The following is a 23,927-nucleotide window of genomic DNA, read 5'->3' as shown; positions in this document are numbered from 1 at the left end:
CAGCACTCCATCACTTCACTTTGTGATGAAACAGCCCTTACACAGCCTGGAGGTGTGTTTGGGGTCATTGTCCTGTTGAAAAATATATGATGGTCCAACTAAACACAAACCGGACGGGACAGTGTGCCTTCAGTTTTAAATAAATCCTCAAATAGTGTCACCAGCAAAGCACCCCCACACCATCACACCTTCTCCTCCATGCTTTATCCTCTGTATACATCTGACTTCAAATACAGCACCGAGTCCTGCCACATTCAGAAATACTCTGATGACACTGCTATTGTGGCATGTATCAGAAATGGACATGAAGCTGAATACAGAGATCTGATAAGTGCCTTCAGTGACTGGAGTCACAAAAACTGCCTGCTACTCAACGCCTCAAAGACAAAGGAAATGATCATCGATTTCTGCAGATCCAAACCCCCTCTTCAGCCAGTGAACACTTGTGGCGTGGACATCGAGATGGTGACATCATATAAATATTTAGGTGTCCACCTTGATAATAAGTTGGACTGGTCTACAAACGTAGACTTCATCTACAAAAAGGGCCAGAGCCGACTTCATTGCCTCAGAAAACTTCGATCACTGGACATCTGCAGTAAGATGCTGCAGATGTTTTATCAGTCTGTGGTAGCAAGTGTCCTGTTTTATGCTGCAGTCTGCTGGGAAGGCAGTATAAAAAACAAGGATGCAAGGCGTCTGAACAAACTGATTAAAAAAAGCTGGCTCTGTGGTTGGAATCACATTGAACACACTGGAGGATGAGGTGCAGAGACGAGCACTGAGCAAGATGGAGGCCATTCTGACAAACATGGATCATCCACTTCACATCTGCCTCAATGAACAACATAACATCAGTGGACGGCTCCTATCCCTGCGCTGCAGGACAGAAAGATTTAGAAAATCTTTCATACCATCAGCAGTCAGGCTATTCAATTCAAAATTAAACAGATAAGAACCCTGACAACTGAATTTCCCTTCGGGGATGAATAAAGTGATTCTATTCTATTCTATTCTATTCTATTCTATTCTATTCTATTCTATGCTTTATGGTGGGAATCATGCATGTAGAGACCATCCGTTCATCTTTTCATGCGTTCTTAAGCAGCCATTTGACCATAAAGGCCTAATTGGTGTAGTCTCCTCTGAACAGTTGATGTAAAGATGTGTCTGCTACTAGATCTCTGTGTGGCATTTATCTGGGCTCTAATCTGAGGCTTTGTTAACTGGCAATTTCTGAGACTGGTGAGTCAGATGAACTTATCCTCAATAGTTTTAATGTGAGCCAGTTTCATTGTAGCGCTTGATGGTTTTTGCGACTGCACTTGCTGATACATTCAAAGTTTTTCGCAATTTTCTGGACTGACTGACTTTCAGTTCTTAAAGTAATGATGGACTGTCATGTCTCTGTACTTAGCTGATTGGTTCTTGCCATGATATGGATTCTAACAGCTGTCAAATAGGGCTGTCAACTGTGTACCAACCAGACTTCTGCACAACACAACTGATGGTTCCAACCCCATTAAGAAGCCAAGAAATTCCACAAATTAACCTTGACGAGGCACACCTGTGAAGAGAAAACCATTTCAGGTGACTGCCTCATGAAGCTCATTAAGAGAATGCCAAGAGTGTTCAAAGCAGTAATCAAAGGGTGGCTATTTTGAATAATCTGATATATAAAACATGCTTTGGCTTATTTCACACTTTTTTGTTTACTGTATAATTCCATATGTGTTCATTCATAATTTTGATGCCTTCAGTGAGAATTTGCAGTGTAAATAGTCTTGAAAATAAAGAAAAAAAAATTAAAAGAGAAGGTGTGTCAGAACTTTTGACTGGTAGTGTATACTTCCACTATTTTCAGTTATATCATTTTCTTGTGCAGGATACTATGAAGGAAAAATAATAGACAAATGAAAGGTATTCAATTTGGTGTGTCGTCTTTTATTTTGCATTGATTCATTCAGAAATCATACCGTTACAAAATGCAACATGAGCTGTATTAATGCGAGGGCAGCATGTAATCACAGAACCAGAAACACCTGCTTGCAAACTCAAAAATGTAATGATTCTTTTCTCTGTTTGAGTCTGTCCAGAGGTAACCAGGGTTGAAACCGAATCATGACAGTGATATTGGCAATCCTACAGAAGGAACCAGGTCACCATGTAGCAGGAGTCCCTGTCACTCAAAAGACGCACCGAGTAAATATTAAAAATGTGCTGATGCTTTTGGCCGGCGAGTCAGGGAGCGAAGGGATGATCTGTTGTGCTGGAACAGAACTGGGCTAAGGTGGGAATGGTTTTAAATGGTTCCTGACTTGAAACAGAGAGCTAGTTCTGGCAGCACATACACCCCCTGTCAAAAGTTTTAAGACACTTTCTATTTTTTTTGAATGAGAAAGTGTCCTAAAACTTTTGACAGGGGGTGTACATTTGCAGCTAATTGCCATCATCATTTGAACATGTTGCATTACACAGGGCTGATGTAATGTTGTTTTTACAGTAATCAATGTATTTTACACATTAAATGTGAATGACACCTGTTTAAGCAAATCAAGTTTTAAACAATGCCGTTTTAGCCATTGAAATGGAATGAGCAGAAGTGCAAATCAAGTATAAAAAGAAATTTTAGAAGTTAAACAGAATGTACATTGGAGTTTTGCATGTATTTGAAACACATATCACTTCACCAATCTTCTTCTAACAGACACTTTACAACATGCAACATTCTTCCAACCTTTTTTCCACAACATCTTACACCTTCTTTGCTTGTGTGACAAACAACTTCATCCACACAGACACTTTGTACAACACATTTGAATCAGTTCGTCTGGAAAGATATGAAAAAAGACTATTCATGGTCCACAAATGCAGAACAACAACTTTGACGTCTTTCTCCTGAAACATGGAAACAGTGTTTGATGGAACAAATCTGGCAATGCCCTATTTCACCTTCACTTAACTCTTCCCCTTCAACACTCCCTTTGTTCTGTCATTCTTTGTCAGTCTGTCTGTAAAGCATACATTCATCTGAACAAATTCAGTATTCTGAGCAACATATGTACACTGCGGTAAAATGATTATTGCACTGAGACAATTATACATATGATTTAGTGTACACTGGTAAACCTTTCGTGATAACATGAATAGCATGTGTCCTATCTACCACTGTGTTTGTGTGATGAAAAATTATGGAAAAACATTATACCGAGTACTTAATTCACTGTATAGTTGCATTTGATCACTAACTAACACAATACAATAAGCCAAAGCATTGTACAGTCCATTGAGCTATATATTTACATATTCCATGTGTCCCTTGTATGTCTTAAAATGTTAAAATATCTTCCCATTTTGACTTGCGTCTGACCAGCAAATATAAAAATTCATTCATAGCATTTAAAAGTGATTCTTCACTGAACAATATTTAACTGTAATAGTGATTGTGAAGGTATGTTTGTGAGGAAGAAAGTGTAAAAAGTGTAATATTTTTTTAAAGTGAATTCAAATATCTTTGGTTATTTCGAGTCTTTGCTTTTTTGGTATGTAAGAAGCGTACAAGCCAGCAAAATGCAATATGTAAAAAGCTTGTTCTTGTCAGTCCTTACTATGAATGCGAGTTATATAAAATACTAAAACTACCTTGATACAATATTTACCGTTGTCTAGAATCAGCAATCAAAGGCACAGAAATATAACTTGTGTAATGTTAATCTGATGAAACTTCATCAGAAAGTCTTTTACTGAGCCATCCAATGCCACAAAAGTCCATGAAACTGAATTAATGCTTTAATTAACATTCAGTGACACCCTCACAGGTCAGTGGAGACGGTGCTTCTCTTCACCCTCAGGCTACCTCCCCAACCACGTGGGCAGGTGTTGTACGAGTGCAGGCCAGGTGAACGAAGGCCCGAATCCTCAGACTCCACAGAGGCATCAGAGTCTGTTAGGGAGCGAGTGTTATAGAGCCTCACAGGTGAGCAGATTCTCTGAGTTGGAGTGGGAGGAGGGCTGGTAAAAGTTGGGGACTGGGAGCCCAGAGCCCGCGGCTGGAATGGGCTGATGGGTGGTTTGTGACAGTCATAGCCGTGGTGGGAATTTCCCAGAGGGGAGATGGGGAGGTTGTGGCCACTGAGTGCACCAGGGGAGGGGCTGTTTTTACGTTTGGCTGCATTGATGATGTTCTTGGCTAGGAGGCGATGGTTGGCTTTGGAGTCCAGGTTATTAACAATGGGGGACATGCAGCGACTGTCCTTAGGTTGGAGAACAGGAGAGGTGGCAGAGGATGTGTACAGAGGTTTGGTGGCAGGGAAGGACAAACTGGTTTGAAAGGGGGCGGGAGACTGGGAACGTGAACCCCATGGAGGAGAGACAGGAGATGTGGCTGTAGATGTTTGGGAAGGCCTGGATGTAGAAATAAAGGCACTGGAGGACCGGGTATTTTGGCTCACCAATGGAGATTGACATCTTGATCCCCAAGGAGGAGAAGTAGCTGTAGAAATTTGAGATGGTGGGGATGTAGGAATGGAAGAAAGGGTGGAAGACTGAGTTTTGTGGCTCACCACTGGGGACTGGCATCTTGATCCCCAAGGAGAACATGGGGACGTGGTTGTAGATGTGCGGGAAGGTCTGGATGTAGAAAAGGAGGCAGAAGTGGAGGACTTGTTATTCTGTGTCACCACTGGGGACTGGCTTCTTACACCCCAAGGAGGAGAAAGAGGAGAGGAAGTTTTAGAAATTTGGGAAGGTTTAAAAGCAGAAGAGGAGGAAATAGAGGAGGACTGGCCAACCATTGGGGATTGACTTCGTGAACCCCATGGAGGAGAACATGGAGAGGTGACTGTAGCTGTTTGGGAGGGTCTGGATATGGAGGTGGATGTGGAGGTTACAGTGGAAAAGGGGATATTTTGACCTGCCATAGGGGACTGGCATCTGGTACTACTTGGAGAGGATACAGGAGAAGTGACTGATCGGATGGAGCTTGAGATGGTGGTGGAGGGGTGGCCGGATTGGTGGCTGGATGTCCAGGTTCCTGTGGAGGGGCCTGCTGGGCTGCTAAAACGTCTGGCCAGGGTGGGGGTCCTGGTTGGTGTTGGTGTCTCATTGGGAATTTCAGCAGGTGAGTACTCCGTTGGTGTCTGTTGAACCATGAAAAATAGTGTTTTTTTAATTCTTGGATGCACATACACATGCAAAAAGACAACACATACATTCATATACCTCCTATAAAACTATAGATTAAATAAATCCTAACATAGCATTTCAGTTTGACCATGACAGGATGTTCTGTTAATAAGAGAACACATTTTGTTGTGAAACTTTGCCGAGCAATTTCGTAGGGACACTTCAACAATTCTAATAAGTAAGTCTGGTTTGATAAAATAGTGTAGCCCTCATAGCATTCAGGTCATCTCTGTGTATTCCCTTCTCCTCTGTGTGTTCCTTCAGCAAGCCTGGCTACCAGAACACATAGGCCCAGTCTTTAGTGTCTCTCTCAGGTTACTGTCATGTGGCCTTCCTGAAGTGGGTAACCTTTGCAGGGATATGAAATTACTTGACTGAAGCGAGGGCTACATTCCATCCTATGCCTATACTAATTAAAAACTAACTATCCCTGCTTGGAATAATGATATGAGAACAGTCTGTAGTGCTGTACGGTGAACTCATAGAAATTCGTATAATCTTAAGATGAATTTTGATAGTCACATTTCAAAAGTTCAGAGCTTCTTTGGAAGAAACAAGGCCCTTTTCAAGGGTGATAATAGTTGTCTAGATAAACAGTGCCAAGGTTTAGGTCCTAACATGAACACACAAACCTAAAATTCTTCTGTAACTGTGAAATTTCTTGTAAAGGAAAGTTTAAATTATTATTTCACAACTTGACATTTCACATACTCTGTTCCAAGTTAGATCTGCCTCCTGTTGCAAATTATCTGTGTACTTGACGGAGGCATATAATTTCTAAGCATTTTTAAGTATTCACAGTGATTTCATGAAAGGCAGGAAAATGAAATAGCAAACATTTAAGAGTGAAATGAATGGCTAAAAGAGGCCAGTGGAGTCAGAAAACAAGAAAAAGGAGAAAAAGGTCATTGCGGAGTGTTAGCATAAAGCTTTAATCAGGAAAGGAAAGATTCAGTCTTACACAAAACAAGACACAATAACAGCAGAAAAGAGCAAGGAGTCAAGATTTATGAAAAGAAACAGACACAAATCTTGCAATATGAAACAATGGGGATTGACAGTGAGGAAAACAATGTAAATGTAGGTCCATAATACAAATTTGTATGCAACCAGCAGATTTGAGACCAAAGAATCCAAACACAGCGTGTATTTAGGTAGAGCATGCTGCAAAGCAGAGTAAATTACCCTGAAGACATAAAGACATAAAAGGAGTTCTCTTGCTGCAACTTTCCCGTCAGTGAGCAGCATTAAATTGCAAATCGTAGATCATAAAGCAGATGCTAGACCATCTGTTAAAGTGCTTTGTGAAGCAGCATCACCCTGGCGCCCCGTGGAAAAAAGTGTGAGGTTGGTTCTCATCATATTTTAAAAATGTACTGAAAATGGATGTTTTTGAGTGCTGATGTGCTTAGCGGCTTTGGGAATGGAATCTGATTTTGATTACAACAAGGCACAGTTTTTCATTTTCTATGGATGATTACTGAATTACTGGGAAAATAGACAGCTGTATATTCTCTGAACAGTAAAATACATTCCTTTAATAAATCTTCAAAGATGCAAATGAAGTCTGGCCCGAGCTGAAATTACTAGATAATCTATCTTCTGCATAATGCTAGGTTAGCGATTACAGCATTTCTAAATTTTGCTGTTTTAAATAACAATGCAAAAGACAAAGAGGCACAAGAAAATAAGAAAATGAAGGCACAATTTAAAAGAGAAAGTGCAGAAAAATTTAACTTTTAGCCCAACTAAAATCTGTTTCAATTTTATCACCACGTGTTTTATCTCTACAGAATTCTTCTGACGTAAACAAGCTTTCTAAAAATGGTACAGAGAGGGTCTCCACACCTGTGGGGCAATCCCTGCCTTCTTGGCAGAAAATGTGGGTCTCGGTGCTTGTACTCCTGACCGAGGAGAGGACACTCTCTGTGGGGAAAGGGCCGACATTGAAGGACTGATCTTTGGATGTCCAGGGACTGGACTGGATGAATACTCTGTTCCTCCAGTGGGACTGAGAGGCAGCTGAGGAGACATGCACTGGAAGTGAGAGGGTGAGCTGGTAGGTAAGGAAGTCTGTCTGGAGAAGGTTTGGGAGCCCATTAGGTTCTTGGCCTGTGGTGCTCCTCTGGGAAGAGTACTAATGGGGTCCTTGATCGGGTTAAGGATGAAGAGGGAAGAGTTAAGCTGGTATGGGCGGTGCCTCGACAAGTCCATCTCAATCTTGGAGCATCCGTTCTCTAAAGGAGGCGGCTCTGGAACTGGCTCTGGTGCTGCAGCTTTTGGCCTCGGTTTTTGTTTGACTGTTTGTTGGGCCTTTAGATTCTGTGAAAGCTGAGCACTGATGTCAGAGTTTTTAGCAATGGCCTTGACCCTGCCAGGCATGTTTGATGGATAGACCCAGGATGGTGGCAGAGACATTGTGGGAGAAGGAGACCTAATTTGTCCCGGATTCTGATTTTCAACAACATATTTTTCCATCCTGGACTGACGCTTGGCAAACAGCTCAGCCCCTTTTCCTGACACATTGGTGAGGGTCTGCTCTGGCCGGTGCTCTGCCCTTGGTCGGGTCCTCGAGCTCTTCAGAGAAGAAGCCCACTCTGGAGCTCTTGCTCCTTCTGCCTGGATCTCTTCTTTGGCGAGAAAGTTGGATGCCTCTGCACCCAGAGCCAGTAGCTCTTCTTCAGATTGTGGCTCAGGCACAGACCTGAGTCCATGTTTCTTCCTTTCATCTGCCCCCTGCACCAAAGAGAGCAGCTCAGGGTTTGGAGCTATGACTGGCTTCTCTTTAAATGTGAACATTGACTTTTTATTTGCCCTCCTGGCAGCACTCTCCTCCAGTACTCCTGTTTTGATTGGTGTTACCACTTTTCTCTCTCCAGCAGTGGGAGCAATACAGACAGAGGGCTTTGGGGCTGTGGGAGGACCATAATGTAGCATAGGTGGGTACTGAGAACTAGGGAAATGTGGTGGTGGAGGAGAGGAAGGGGACATGACAGGAGACATCGTAGGTGGATTGGAGTAGTGGGTCTGAGGGGGTTGGTTTGTGAATGCTGGTAGAGGAGGTGTAGGATATGAGGGAGGCGGAGGCGGAGGTGGAGGTGAGGCCACGATTGGTTGGGGGACAGTGAAAGCAGGTAGAGGAGGAGTGGAGTATGAAGGAGGAGGGGGGATGTCCATGACAGGACTGCCTGCCTCTGGGGATCGCACTGTTGGTGGTGAGAAAAACGGTCTGGCAGTTCTGTTCATGATGGTGGCCGACTGCTTGGATGTGGCTAAAGATGCTCTCTCAGGTCCAGAGGTACTGTGACAGCCATTAAGAAACTTTGCGGCAGGAACTGGCCCTGTGTGGCTCCCATTTATCTCTGCTTCCCCTTCAGCATGTCCCATCACAACTGGATCAGCGTGATTACCTCCTGGGGGAATCTCATGCTTGACATTGTCCGCTAGCTCCTCGTGGATTTCATCTCTTATCTCTTCCTCCTGCTCTTCCCTGACAGGGAGGAAATGTCTCTCCTGGATCACATTGCCCTCCGCATCTTCCTCTTTGTGGAAATCTCTACCTGGTGCATCCATGATATCATCTACTGTATGTACCCTTGAGAAGAGTGGCTTGGTAGCACTATTCTTCAAGTTCAAGTCTCTGTCCTTTTCCTCACTGCTCTTCTCTGCCCATGTTAGTTTGTTGGACAAGGAGTTGCTGTTCACATCTTCAACTTTATCTTCCTCTGATCCCTTTCCACAACTTTGAAGCGTGAAGGCATTGACTCTCTGCTTGCGGCGGTTGAAGAGCTGCACGCCTCTGGAGCTTGAGTTGGAAGGGATGGTGAGCTGAGCGGCGATGATCTGACTCCTGACACGAGCCTCCTTAAGCTCCTTCTCTGATAAACTGGCACTCCTGGTCAGATCTGAATTGAAACAGACAGGGAGACAGGGGACAGACAGTTTAATGAGAGCAACAATGGAGTTTGTCTTTTCATCTCACTGAGATGTCTGATAAATTATAAAAGGGGCTCAAACTTTGGTAGACTCAGCAACGTGCCTTTTTGCAAAGACAACTCCCTCAACATCTAATTAAAGCTTACCAAACCGCTTTTATGTACAAGTAAGGAGAACCAGTAAGGACAAATTTTTAACAAGTCTGGGATTGAATACTCGCTTTAAAAGCCACATAATTGTTTGTGCACCATATGGTTTTGATTCTTCTTTGCAGTACTTCTTATTCCAACCAATCTAGTGAGAAAAATGAGGCTTTGTGGACATTTGACTCAGCAGACCAAAGAGTTAGACAATGAGCTAACAGACGTAGGAGGAGAAACATTTTAAATAAACATGTTAATAAAGAGACGCAGCTTGTTGTGTAAAGTTAATTAAAAGATCTGGGTCAATGTCTGCTACAGAGCGAAAACAAACTCTGTCAGTCTGTGTATTACACTGATTCTGCAGGTTTGCAGATTACTTTGAAATTATGAGATGAAACATGTCTATGGTAAAACTGATAGTTTGTTTTCTGAGCTTAAGAGCTCCCTTCCAGGCAACAGAGCTATTTCCTCTGCCATCTGCAGTAGTCCCTCCCTGAGCATTCCTCCACCACTGAGAAAACTCCCTGCCTGTGCTTCCAGCATGCCTTTGGTTTCTCTCTGTAGTTAATTTGTACAATACTGAAGCTCAAACCCTTAATAGACCATTTTTTACAATCTAAAGCTTCCAAAAGCGACATTTTTTCACTGCTGTCTATAAACATACTATACAATCAAGTGTTCTCATCTTAAATATAGTGACTACATCATACTTCAAAGATCACAAGAGGAAAATCAAACCAGCCTCTTTGCCTTTTTTTTTTTTGCTAAATAAAATCCTGCAGTCAGAGAGTGTTTGATGGACGTTTTCAAGGAAAATGAGTTGTTATGGTGACACATCTGGTAGATTATTCATCTAATTCGTGCTGCTCTCACTGACGGAAGATAGTTAATGTCTCTGTAGGATTTTTCTCAGACAGCTGGCAAAGCCCTGACTCTACATTCATTTCATAAGGTGATGGATCCAGACTGCTACATTATTTGATGTAATCATGTGCCAATCACAATAATGATGTGTAAATCAATCACTTGTAAAGCTGTCCTATAGAGCTGATTGTGCATGCAGTTTTTCCTGGCACGGAGTGTAAAGCTAACGTGCTCATTCCCCCAGCAAGAAGGAATAATATGCATCTGTCACTGATTTTACAGACTTTAAGTCTGCCTTCACAGTAATTGAATTAACTCTTTGTGAGGCACCCTTGAGTTCCTTTTACATACACTCAGCTAAAGTTCAAGAGCATGACATCTCTTCCGTATCTTTTTGTTTATATGTATAAAACATGCATTCTGGAGCCAATTTTCATTTAAAATGTGTAGTATATTTTCATATACAGTGTTACAGCCTTTGTTGATGGTATTGGTTATCTGCAAAGAAATGCATCAATATGTCATATTACTCAACCTGACACCCAACAGAGACATATGAACCACATTGCATATTTGTGGCAGTATAACAAGGAAAAAAGCATTACCCCACAGCCCTTTAAACAAGCACCACTATTGGCATGAGCATAAATCACCTTCGTTTATAGACTAGAGCAGAGAAATGAACCAACCTCTCACACAGGTACTTACTGCACAGTCAGTGCTTTTCATCAATGTTGTCAATATGGGTGGGAGCACCACCACCGGTCCCAAATGAAGACTTTTATTAGCTATTTACTGTTAATAATTCACGCTACCTGAATGTACCAGAGCAGCGGAGCTTGAAATGAAATGTCCTCACCATAAACATCTAACTTGAGCTGGAGCCAGATTGGTTATCAAATAACATGCAGGTGCAAATCCCATCACCGAAGCAGAAGTGATACTTGTTGAATGTGGACATTTGATTGGATTTTTTTTTTCAATTATTGTCATCATACCATAAAATGTTCAGTTAATTTTCTAGTGATTCATAGAAAACGGTACATTATTAAATGTTACATTACATGAAGATGGTAATAATCAACCAAGAATTGGAAATAAATCGGCTATGAATTTAAAGTTACTGTGTAGCTTATAAATCACGGATCGCATGATGAACTGACTGCACAAAAATCTCAATGAACTTTCCTTCCAACTTTTTCAGTTATGAGCAAAAACTAACATGACATTTATGGACAGTGGTCGGTGTCTTCTGTTACAAAAACAACACAGTGCCACTAAGTCATATTTCTTAACAAAGTTGAAAAGCACAAGTTGCTTCTCAATTATAATTCCAGACTATAAAACATCAATTCTCAAGTTCTCTGAAAGTTTGCTCATCTCCTTGGATCCATTTTACTGCCTGGTCCCTTACCTTTTTCGTGTCAAAACTCAGAGCTCCGCTGTTTTGTTGTACTTCCACCAGAGGTTTCAATTTAACTGCGTCTGATAGCTTCACACCCCCTTTCTAGAGCGAGACGCAGGATCAGATTTCTTTTCCTGCACAGTCCAGCACATAGACGAACAGGGAGGGAGGGGGTCTGAGGCTGGAGGCTGTGCTGTCTGTCAGTCAGCCTCCAGCTTTCTTTCACTTTAAAAAAAAAAAAAAAAAAAAAATCTGCCCTCACAACCTCCACAGGCTTTTGACTAATTATAAAAACTGAGACATGCCTTTGAGAACAAAAGCTCAGTGCTGCTCTTGAGAAAGTACTGATGCAGCAGCAGCTGTAAAGAGACTGCACTTTGTTTTGACAGTTCTGGAGTGGTGTCCAGTCAATGGTAAGTATTGAGCAGCTTATCTCTGTCTAATGTCTTGCGATGGCAGGGAGGCATCTGACCCTTGTTACATCCTTTGAAGTGTAACCCAGAGATACTCCAGCTTATGTTTATATGGATTAGACCACTGAGACTCCAGAGCTTGAGCACCTGACCCCTGCTGCCCTGCATGTCAGCTGGGATATCACCATGTGTGTTTATTGTGCACTCTCTCCAACCAAGTGTCTGCCCTTTTTGAACTCTCTGGGCCCTGAGCTCCCGCCTGTAAGGGCAAGAGAGGAATTTCCTGTCCTCTAGCAGAGACATAAACTCCATCTTCTACACTGATGCAACAGCCTCTACATCATATTATCTACCACCTCCTTTCTCTACCTCATCTTTCTGTCCTGCGTCCCATCCCCTCAACCCTGCGTGGGTGAGAGCAGACAGGAAAACTCCGCCTCAGCAGCAGGATTTAAGTCAGGGGGCCAGCCCTGCATTTGTGTATCAAAGGTCAGATTACCCTGTCGGATGTTATCTTTCTCCGGGTGATGGCTGCGGGGTGAGCGGGATGACAGCACCGGCCCCCGTGGGTGATGTGTGAAGCGGTATGGAAAGACAAGGATTAACAGAGGTCCTGGGATCTCACCAGACTGAATATGACCTCAGCTCTCGGTGGATCCCATGGGAGAAATAAAAGCCCCGCAACAGAGGTGGAAACCAAGTGGAAACCAAGCTCTGCTGCTTATGTTGTTACTTTTACGAAAGGTCTCAGCTGAGGAGTAGTCGACTCCAGTCAGAGCCTCGGTGTTGTTTTTGGTGATCTGTGTTCCATTTGAGGAAACTAATTAGTGAGTAATGAGTGATGGGAAGGGTGTTGGAAGTACAGAGGCTGTAGATCTTTATCAGGTACAATTATTGAGTGGCCATGACCTTTCTATTACAATGCACAATGTGTTTTTACTTACTTTGAATAGTGCATCTGACTGACTTGTCGCCACCCAGAGGTAGTTAAACCGTCCAGCACTGTTTTAGTGTTTTCCACATTGTAATTTAACAACAGTTTTGGTGTTATTATGATGTGTGAACTCTTTTTTTGTACGATCTTGGGAGTTGACATCTGTGAAAGTAAAAAAGAAGAGCCTAAAAAAAGTTTCCAAACAGCTTTTCCCACAAGTTAGTCATAGTCAGCGGCTGTGTTGTATATTAAGACAGCCCTTTTGCAGTGATGCATGATTGCATTTCCACTGCTGCTTCGGCAGACTGTATTTTCATGCCATGGAAACAGATGTTTCAGGGAGCATTTCACTGTGTCAGGTTGCACTGATGAGTCTGGATTGCCTGTTTTCTCTATGTGCTGTCTGCCCTTCTCAGCAATAGATTTCTCCGCTATAATGATCTACTGTAGACACACTGTAGCAGTGCAGCAACGTACAGCAAACAAGCCTCTGGAAATGTATTTACAGCCACAAATCTGTGTCACGAAGCAACAAAACACTTCCTTGCTGCAGCTCAGACATCCCAAATAAGGAGCAAAAATGCCAAATAAACAAACACTTACTTGTTTTCCGGCTCATGTGCTCTTTGTTGAGTCCCGTCTTTTCCCATGATGCATTGTAGTCTGTCTCAGGGTTGTGCACGTCTTGCGTGAGCTGGAGAGGCTTTCTCAATCCTCCAGGACTCCAGCTCACCCCTCTCCTGACAGACATATGTCCTTTCTCCATTGCTGCTCACAAAAGAACACTTCTGTTTCAGTCTGTCCTGCTAAGATGAAGCCGTCAGTCCGGTTGAAAGATTGAAGTTTTACTCCTTACTGGCAGACAGTGAATAAGCTTAAAAGAAAACACGCAAAAAACTGAAAAGTTGCAGCTCTGCTTTCCAGGTTGTTGCTTCCGGTCGTGGCTCCTTTTCAGCAATAATCCTTTCAAATGTTGTCCCGTAGTCGGTTGAAATTTTGATGGAAGAAGTGTGCTATTGCTTTGGTCTTCCTGAAATGTTGCTCTCTGTCTAGCAGGACCTCCCAGGAGGGTCAGCTCCAATGTGTCTTGGATGAGTTCCCATGGACAAACGCCACGAAAATTGCACAAGTTTGTTGTGCTCTGTTGAAAACCTGGCAAGGAGTGCTGAGAAATAGTCCAGTTTTCTCTTTGCGCATCTCTCTAATACTCCTTTCTTTCCCAGATGTTGCTCTTCCTCCTCTTCTATTTTGGTCACCAAAACATGCTTTCTGTCTGCATCCCAACCTCCTGCCCGCAGATTACTTTTCTTTCGGAGAAAAGGATCTGCCCTTTATCTCGGAGACCATAACTCTATGGTGACATGAAGGGGAACTGTGTGTATATGGTAACTTCCTGCTGTTAGGTGCATGTGTGGAATAACATTTCACTCTGGAAAGGTCATTCCAGCGACTGGTTTCTATTCAGTGTTCAAAAGCATTCAATTAGAGTTCCTTTATTCCAGGATCCTGTGTTATTTCTCATACATTAAAGCCAGATACAGTCTCTGAAAGCAGGATAATCAATTCCTTTCTTCTGCTTTTTTCAGGAAACCGCGACGGCAAGGCAAACTTTTTATTTCTTTTAGTGGTAACCTTGAATAATACTGAAATGCATCAGCACGATACAGCAATGGAGTGGTGGTGAACTTCAGTAATTCTGTGGTCAACAGCTTCACTTCTGATCCATGTAGAAAAAGATTTGATGAGTGAGTTCTGTTTGTTCAACCAGTCAGTTGAAAAAACTGCTTAATCTGCTGGTGCCTGCTCTTTAATCACTCTCCATGTTCACTCACTCCCCAGAAAAATCTGCAAAACAAAGAAACGCAGGTTACAATGCAATTATGTAAAAGTCAAAAGCATTTGAATGAACTTTCCTTTAATTGTGTTATGCAAATTTGACATTTACAAAGATAAAAGCAAGATGTTCCATCTGCCTGTAACTACTCCATCATTGCTCTTTGAGTAATGGAGTTTGAACTCACTGCTTTGCGCAGGGTTTAAAGTATTGTCTATGATGGTTTCAAGAAAGTAGTACAAAAGGCCTGACCTTTTATGTCGACAGAGAGTCTGCTGTTTTCATAGAGTTTTGAGAATGTGACCTGAAGAATGTTTTAATATACTCTGCCCCTGCTCATCTAACACTTTGGATGAACACCAATTTATTTCCAGGAAACATAAATCTCAACTTATGTCCACTTTTGAGACAAAGATACAGATCAGACTTCTCACTTTGAACTGTAGTCTGAAAGGGTGGAGAAGGAAATGAGAAGTTTCTATAAAACTGTGATAAACCCAGCGTTGTCTCCAGTGAAGTGAGGAAGGTTTGAGTGTTGGAAATCTGTTTGAAACCTGCCAGAAGATTTCCATTCATCTCTGTCTGTGATGTGATACAGTATGTTCAGAAAGGAGATTGAGAGATTTCCATGAAGGAAGAGACAAACATGAATATCCTACAGTTGCCCTCCCTCTTATCCTGCAAAGTATTTCATTAGATCAAGAGTGTCATGTTCCCTCTTCAAAGCCAATAAGAGCCACTGGCAAAGTTTGTAATGATAAACCAGTGTTTGCACATGCTTGTCCTTGATCAGACTTGTCTCTCATTGAAGCTCATCCAGGTTGCATTTGTTTTTACTTGTGAGTCACCACTAAAACACTGAGCAGTGGGAGAACGACACACATAATCATTATTTTCAAATGCCTTTTCAGACATTCCTTAAAAGCGTAGACACAACGCTCACATTCATCTTTTTCTCAGGTGTGCGAGCGCCAGTTGCATCCCTTGAAGAGACGCTCGATAAACCAACAGCTGAGTCATGACAGCATATAAGAGGACTTTCTCATTGGTCCCTGAACACAATCAGCCCAAACAAAACTCTGCACCAACAAAAGGCTAAAATCCTGCACACAAAAGAGAAGGCTAGTATTGTTTAGATGCTCTAACAATAGTTCTTTGATTCCCCCAGATGTGCGATCCGTGTTTGGATCCATCTCATTTGGAAACTGACATCGGCTTTTATAGGTTTGTCTTCACCGTGTCATTTGGCCACAGTGGTTTTTATGATATTTCCTACATTCGCAGTTGTCTCTGTTGTGCCAGAATTTCATCTTTACTGTAATCAGTGGAAACAGAGGTGAACACATGTCGAGGACGTGTCATAACGTTGCTGTAGCAGATTGATTAAAATATGGCTTGATTTCCATCTTTGATCCGATCTGCAAATATTTATTAAGCGCCAGACACGGAACAGATGTAGAATACTCAAAACTGACAGCAGCGGAGATGCAGATTTGACTCTGGGTCAGAAAACAAAACACCAACATATGGAGTGTTCAAATCTGCATCTGCCACAAGCTTTTATATTCTTTTTGTTTGTCCCAGCTTGTTAATGTGCAGCTTGGGTGTTGTATTTCTTCCAAACTAACTTGTGATATCAGCTTCACTTCAACTCTTATCTACTTGCCAAACTTGATGGTCTGATGTCATTTCCATCAACACCCTGTCTCCAGTCGCCTTGGAGTACATAAAGTATTTTACACTTGGCTTCTAGTTTTCCAGTGCCACCCTTTAACCTTGATCACAATCAAGGGTCTAATTCACAATTTGGCCCCTGGGTCACCTTAAAGTCCCTGTACATGGTCAATGTCTCTCTGCAGCATGTCTCGAACGCTGATGACGCACGAAAGAAATTACTTTGGCAGCCTCACAATCTGTAATCATTCATTTGTCCCCAATGACTGTTGCATTGTACATTTATTACAGATCTGTGTCAACAGACAGCTCGTAGAAAGCATGTCAGCCACCTAATAACTCACATTCTGCATGCGTTTTCACCTCAGGTATGACATCTGTACATCATCAGTTGCTCTGGGCGCACATGTGTTGAAGTGAGTGAGATGTGTGGATGTTGGGTGAGCGTGCATTCCACCTACTGTAAAGACTCGAAGGTGTATCAGTTACTGAGCTCATAATGAGGCATCTGGTCACGACATTGACTGGTGAGCCTTTATGACTGAATCCCTTCGGGGACAGAGATGCTGTGTCTGCTATCTTTCGCCTTCTTTTTTTTTTTTGCCTGGATCCTCTACAGTTTGGCATGCACTAATGATTCAGCTGCAAATGCTAAAGGCTTCAGCAGGGCCCTTTGCTCCCTGCTCAGACAAAGAGCCATTCAAAGGCCCTTTGCAGCCACTACAAAATCATTTGGAGTAGTGCTCCAAAAATGGGCATTCCTGCTTCATAATTCCTCGGGAGGCTGTGATAGTTGACATGCCTCAGCTTGTGCGGGCCGATGAGTGACATCTAAAACACCGCGAGGCACCGTCTCCAATGAGACTCACAAATGTCTCCTCCTGTTTGTCTTTGCTTTTTTAAAGGGATTTCTGTGCGTGCACTCATAAATCATGCAGTGTTAAAAATCGTAATGAAGCGTCTGCCTCATGTGCAGCTCATCCTGCTCTCGTAGTCACAGGTGGAGAACGTCAAGAGGCAGAGATAAATACTTGAAGTAGGTGCGTATGATCCTGGGCCAAGAGGGATGAACCTTCTAAAACAATCAGAGTCATAATCTGAAAACTGTTACACATCAAAGACAAAGAGAGCAGGCACTTTTTTAAAAATGTAGAAAGTATTATCAAGACCGCAGGGATTATTTGTACAACGGCAATGATTTCTTTGGCACCGGAAGACATTTTACAAAGCAGTTTCAAAGCATCTTCTGTCACGGCAAAAGTAAAAGGGTATCATTTACTAACATATATACTGTATTGTAACATGTAGCAGAACAAAGCCCCCGTTGCTCCCCTGTAAAGCAGTTAATGGGCCTCACCTGTTGTGTTAACAGGAAGCAATTACTTATATATGTAAGTCAATACAGTCTCCAGCCAGGACTTTAATTGGATACACCTTCTAATGTTACACAGTGCACAACAAGTCTATAACCTGGCTACACAGCAGGCTCCACACAGGCAGGACAATGGGCCTGGATATCAGTGACCACAGTGTTAATGCAGTCAGGCAAAAAAGAAAAAAATGGAAAAAAGAAAAACCCCTCTGCGAGCCTGCAGCCTGCACCGAGGGAAAAACAGCAGCCACAGATGTTTGTCATCTACTCAAACAAAAGACTTTCAAAGTTTCCCTCCGCTGCTGCTCATTGCATCCCCATTCCCTCTGTTTCTCTTTTGCAAAACAAAGATTGTGTCTTACCCCGTGAAGATAAGCCTAACACTCTGCAGGTGACAAGAATCTGCAGAGTTTTGTAGCGGCAGATGGGATCCCACGACTCCTTTCTTGTTTGCTGCTCACCTGTACTCCGGTGGGTCTGGCTGAGTGAAGCAGAGAGGGTGTGTACTGCCCCATTTCAGTCCCTACAACTCTGCACACACACCTCCCCCTTTTTGCCTCCCCTTTCTCTCTCTCTCTCTTTCTCTTCCTCCCTCCCTCTCGCCATCACTCAGACGAAGGATGGGGTTGGGAGGGGGGTCAGTTGGAACACAGAAGGCTCTTTGTCTGGGATCTTTTCATATGGTTTCCTTCAAGCTTGCATACTGAACACATTATGCTATAATATATTTTCATATTCAACACAGGGCTGTGGAGGCCCCACTCTGTTCTCTCCCCTGCTTCTTGACCCATTTTCCCGCCACTGGGCAGAAAAAAAAATCTAAATAAAGAGAGGAAACTATGTGAAAAAAATGTAACACCAGGTTCCTGATAAACTTGCAAAATTTGTTGCTGCAGGTCTCCAGTGTTTTGGATTAATAACGCTCAAAGATAGAGAATGATTTCCTCTTGAGAAGCATTACATTACCAAGACCCTACGGAGCCTTTTAGCATGTGTGCTGGCTGCTCAGGATGGTAACTCAAGAGTGTTTGAAGTACAGTAGAAGCTTTTCCTGCAGGGATGCTCATCTTAATATCATAGTCTTCACTAATATTGCAAAGATTGGCGCTCATAAGGTCCCACAGGTGCCATAAAATGTCAGTAACATCTGCTTCACTCTATAGTGTTTGGGGCTTAAGATGATTAGATATTTAGATTTATAGATCTTAGGGATACTTGGAGTCCTTTCTCTAATCTTTAACATCTTTAGCATTGAAACCTGAAAGCCCTCAGTGGCCGGTTGAGGATGCACAGTGGGGCCTGCATGCCTGAGTCATTCTGTATGCTGAAAAAATGTATCTTGAACAGCTGCCAGGCTTTAGGAGCGACATCTTAATCACCCTTCAGCCATCAAATAAACTAACTTTAACGGTGCAGCTATTCTCCTTGTGGTTCACCACTCTTATAAAACAAAAAAAACAAAACAGGTCACACAGAGTTTCCCCAGATCAATTTGAACTAAAAAACCGCTCCAGCATCTTTCGTGATTCTGAAAGTGTCTTCATTGGTGATTCTGGTGTGACATGTTTGCCTGAACTTTACTTTTCACCACCTTTTCCTCACCTGATGGACGATCCTGTCAGGCGGCTCAGACAATCCATCACCCCACGGCTAGTTTCAGTAACGTCTCAGCGCTGCGACTTCTCCTCCTTCAACACCTCCTTCCCTCCTGCCTCCATCCTCCTGCTCTGTATTTTTAGATCATTTTCCTCACAGATCTGCCACAACAGATTGATTTTTCTTTTCCTTTCTTTACAATCCCAACTTGAGGCAGCTCATTCCCGTTTTTCCCCTCTTCTTCATCACTGTTCCCTTGTGCTCTCTCCTTTGACCCAGCCTCTCCTGACATGTTTATATGTGTGAGACCCCATGTCGCTGAGGAGACCAGCCATTAGCTGCTTTGTCTAGCTTTCTTTCTTCTCCCTCTTTGCCTGTGCTCGGCTCAGCTCTTCTGAAGGGCAGCTGTATGTGTGTGGGAGCCGAGGGGGAAATGCTAGCGCACATTCCTTCAGCAGAGGGGCATTTGCTGCAAACCGAGCGTTGTGGAATTTCCTAAGTGATCTGGTTTGTATTCCCCCTCAAGTTGGACTCATCTACAGAAGTTATTAGGGAGCGTTCGCTCTATAGGGCCGAGCTGATTAGAATCATGCACAGGCCTCCTCTATGCTTTCTTGCTCACCAACCCTCAGTACATCCCTCTAAATGTAATAGGATACAGCCACGAGGCTGTTCAAAGGCACAGCTTCAGTGTAAACACAGAGAAAGGCACAGAGAGAAAGAGAGATCACTCAGTGCTTGTTTGGATGGGTAGATGTTCTTCAGTGATTGTGAGGTGCAACTCATACGAGAGTCTACGCGAATTTGACTGATTGAGGGTACGGTATGTATGCAGGGCTAATTCGGTTAAGCACACACATGCTTGAGCGCCGTCTCTGTTTATTTTCACTCAATGAGACATCTGTATTTCTCATGAACTACCTCAGAGGGTGTTGTGGTCTGAAGCCGGGATGAGAAAAGCCTGGTAGAATCAGGGTGTGTCCACTTGCGGTTCAATGATGTGTACTACTGCACAGCCACATTTTGAAAGAGACAGTCCAATTCCTTGTGCAGTATCAGCCCATTGTAGGCCCTAATACACTGATCTCACAATTTAAGTGTAAGCAAGCTTGGATGCCAGCCTGGCGCCTTCCTAAAAGTTCACACAAAGTTTCCAAATCCAATATGTACACTAAATATACTAAATGGCACAAGTTCCACTTCGACATCTTTTTGTGGTTCAAATTGCTTCCACAGACTGGGCAGGGCATCTGAGTCGCTAGTGGACCCCGGAGTACTATTTTGTTGTTGTTTGTGTGTGTCTGGAAGTGTGTGTGTTCATGTATGAAGCATGTGTGTGCTCAGACTTGGACTCACAGCACCATAAGCATATGGTGGGAGCCCTGGTGCACTAATACACAGTCTGAGCCCAAACCACAATCAGCTGGCTGCATCTGCCTGTCTGGATAATGTTGAAATCACACAGAGCCAATGGTGCTATTTACACATTACAAAAAAAAAAAAAAAACCTGAATCAGCTATATGGCAACATTACTTTGTCTTTAATAGGCTCTTGGCAACAATACGGCTCAGACATGAGGGAATCAGAAATAATTGCAAATGAATCTCAGGGACTAGTCCTGGACACAATCACTGTTTTCACCACTGCCAGCTCGCCTGGTTTTAATTTGTAGTGTTTTAATGTAATAAATTTCGGGTGTTATCCAGTGTAAAATCCCACTCAGTGTTCACATGGATCTGGCAGCCAAAATAAACAGACACCGGATGTTGGGGGAAAGTATTGGCCACTTTGATTTAGTTTGGTAGCGGAAGAACAAACAGGCCTTCTGATTGCTTCTTTCCCCATGTTTGGACAATGTACTGCTAAACAGACCATGGATGTCCGATTTTACAAGCTAACAGAGTTGCTATTGAGTTTAGTTAAATCGTAATGGAGGTCTTTGTCACAGGTCAGAGGTTTGCGTGTGCGTACAAGAGGTAGAAGTCTTTCACATGCAGTCCAAGTTGTAATCTGCACAGGACATTACTTAATTCAATGGAATGTCTTGCAACACTTTTACTCTTTCTTCATTATATTGTCGGGTTAAGTGTTAAAGAATTAGGGGAAATGGGTGGGAGGGGGAAGTATTTCAACCCTCCACAGGCACAAACTGTGACTCTGCTGCAGTCACATTTTATCTTCTTCCACTCAGTCAGCTTTAAACACCAAAACATGAGAACTGAGCTATTCATAGCACCATGTCATTCATTAAGCCAGCTTGTGCGCAACATTATGGATCAATTGACGTGACATCCTGTCCCGTCTGATTCTGTTTGGCTCAGCCCATTTCCATCTAAATGCCTTTCTGCTCACTAGCCGAGCCTCTCCGCAGATGGTATAGGAACAAGGCAGGAATTATTCTCCTAACAAGAGGCTTGCTCTTTGTTTGGATCAGTGCTCTGCAGAATGTAATCAAAATTTTATCCGGGAGACAGAAAAAACAAAACAAAATGCCAAACACTGATCTGGTTCGCCGCCACGCAAGCGGAGGACTTAATCCGTGTCACACAATGCAAGGTCCTGACAAAATATTTATTCGTCTTCCCTCCTGTAAATGACATTAGCTCAAAATATCTGCCACCGCCACTGTGGAAATGTAATGTGGAGAAATACCAGGAAATCAGGGGCCTCAATGTGAGAGAGAAATGACAGAAAATCTGTTTTTGTTTTTTTGTGCACTGGCTTTTTACAACTTCAGACTTCATGTAATTAATTGAATTGTTTGCTAAAACAGTTGCACCACACACCGTGTACTTATATATTTGTACAGATTATAAAGGCATTTATGCCATTGAGACTTCCATTTTACATTATTTTCTGTGTTTTTGGATGCAGACTAAAAGATTTAAATGATGCAATCCACTTCAGTAAATCGAATGAAGCAATCAGCAACAACTTAAGAAGCACTTTCTATGCAAACTCAGCGGTGGATTTATGACTAGTTGTTGCAAGCCAATCCTGGATTTTGTCATTTGTGGTGGCATCAGTAGCTGGCTGTCATCACGCTGCCACAGTTTGACGCTTCTGCAGATCAAACTAAATTTTAAAAAAAATCACTGAGGGTGCAACTTACAACTTTCTTTTCTGTCTTGACCTGACCTCGTTTTGAACAATTAACACTTTCAACAGAGATTATGAGTCAGCGCTCAGATTGATGGTGCTGCCCATGCTTTGCCCACAATTAATTTCACTCCAAACACACTGAGGTGACTTGTAATAATATTCATCCCCATCTCCTGGAGTGCATTTCTGCAGCTACAGTACCTTATACACCCACCTCCAACTCGCATCCAGTCTGGAAGCAATTAAATTCATGCCTTCATACCTCCTGCCATCTGTGCTCTGAATGGTGTTCTCACTTTTTTACTCTCTAAATTAAGAGACTACGCTGAATCCTTTTTCCATTCGGAGGGCTCATATTTATTCTCAGTACACTAGAGGCTTTGTTGGTTCAGTTTTTTTTCGTGTTCGGTGAAAATAAGCCACGGGAGAAGCTTTCAATCTGTCACCTGGGAGAAAGTTACTGTAACAAAATTTGCCCAGTTAATGTACAAATCACGCAGCTGCAAAAACATTCGTGTTAAATGATGTTGTTACTGTGATCTGTCCAAAACAAAACCCAAAAAGTGGGGCACAGTCCACAGGTCTTGGTCAGAGAGAAATGTGATCAAAGAGCTAAAGCTGCAGCTCAGTGTCGTTTTAGTTGCCAGAAGGTTTGCCAATCCGGTGAGTGTATGCAGTCTCCGCTGTATGCTTTGCTCATCACCGTCACTCCACAGGTTTATGCTCTTTCACCAGCCTCTAGTAGATCCTATTACTCTGCCGTGAGTGAAGATGCTGGAGAGGACATAACTTTTCCATTAAAGAGAAAGTGCCAGCCGGCTGACAGACAGGTTTGGTGGAACAGCTTCGCTGGAGATTGGACGTGGTTATTTATCTTCTTTGGCCGGGCTCAATAGACCACAAGCGATAACCACGGTTTCTGACGAGGACCCCGCTAAGCTGTCCGCCATCCGCCTGACAGATGGGACAAAAAGCAGCTCAGACAGTAAAACTCACCCGCATCCAGGGAGAGTCACTCAGGGGCTGATAATGAGCAGTAACATCTTTCCTTCTCACCTGCTTCTCACATCCTTCATGAACAATGATGAATAGAAAGTTTTTCTCGAAGGCACCTCATGCTGTAAGTCGATTAAACACGATACCACATGAAAAGTGGTGCACATAGGATGACTAGTCTCGGAAGTGTTGTGGAACTTACCCACAAGCTGTGAGAGCTTTCTCTTTTATGGTTCTCAATGACTAGTCCATTTCACCACAGTGACTTATTCAATAATGGCTTGTGCCAGTAAAAGAAATTCAAAAATCCCCAAGTCAGACCCCAGAAAGTCTTAGGAAAGAATTTCCTCTGTAAAAGTTACAGGCAACTTGATCACACTTGTACGTAAGGGAAAGTCCTGACACATTCATTAGAGTTCACATGCAAAGCAGATCTGTGTGAACATCAATCTGAATGAGGAGGACTGACTCAG

At 42.8% G+C, this 23,927-nt stretch overlaps 1 protein-coding gene across 2 annotated transcripts; it reads right to left on the bottom strand.

Moving 5' to 3' along the window:
- Positions 1-1,923: 1,923 nt before the first annotated feature.
- LOC110952228 (synaptopodin) lies at positions 1,924-18,314 on the bottom strand. Of its 2 annotated transcripts, XM_022195685.2 has the most exons (4): positions 18,122-18,314; positions 13,483-14,724; positions 7,033-9,089; positions 1,924-5,138 (listed from the first exon to the last, which is right to left on the bottom strand). In XM_022195685.2, exons 2-4 carry the CDS (start codon positions 13,643-13,645, stop codon positions 3,813-3,815), a joined length of 3,546 nt encoding a protein of 1,181 aa, XP_022051377.2. In that variant the 5' UTR covers positions 13,646-14,724; positions 18,122-18,314; the 3' UTR covers positions 1,924-3,812. The 2 variants fall into 2 exon arrangements, with proteins under 2 accessions (XP_022051377.2, XP_022051385.2); XM_022195693.2 differs by lacking the exon at positions 1,924-5,138 and having other exon boundaries at positions 6,098-9,089; positions 18,122-18,312.
- Between the last annotated feature and the right edge of the window lie 5,613 nt (positions 18,315-23,927).

The sequence above is a fragment of the Acanthochromis polyacanthus genome, chromosome 10 (genome assembly GCF_021347895.1).
Source record: "Acanthochromis polyacanthus isolate Apoly-LR-REF ecotype Palm Island chromosome 10, KAUST_Apoly_ChrSc, whole genome shotgun sequence".
Lineage (NCBI taxonomy): Eukaryota > Metazoa > Chordata > Actinopteri > Pomacentridae > Acanthochromis > Acanthochromis polyacanthus.
Note: the sequence above shows the minus strand (reverse complement) of the source record. Positions and strands in the feature narration are given on the sequence as shown.

Bases quoted from the DNA above. Each gene is read 5' to 3' on its own strand.
- LOC110952228 (XM_022195685.2), bottom strand. From the start codon at position 13,645: ATGGAGAAAGGACATATGTCTGTCAGGAGAGGGGTGAGCTGGAGTCCT. The intron at 9,090-13,482 runs GTAAGTGTTTGT...GTTTCAATTCAG, and splicing joins GCACATGAGCCGGAAAACAA to ATCTGACCAGGAGTGCCAGT. The intron at 5,139-7,032 runs GTGTGGAGACCC...ATGGTTCAACAG, and splicing joins AGGCAGGGATTGCCCCACAG to ACACCAACGGAGTACTCACC.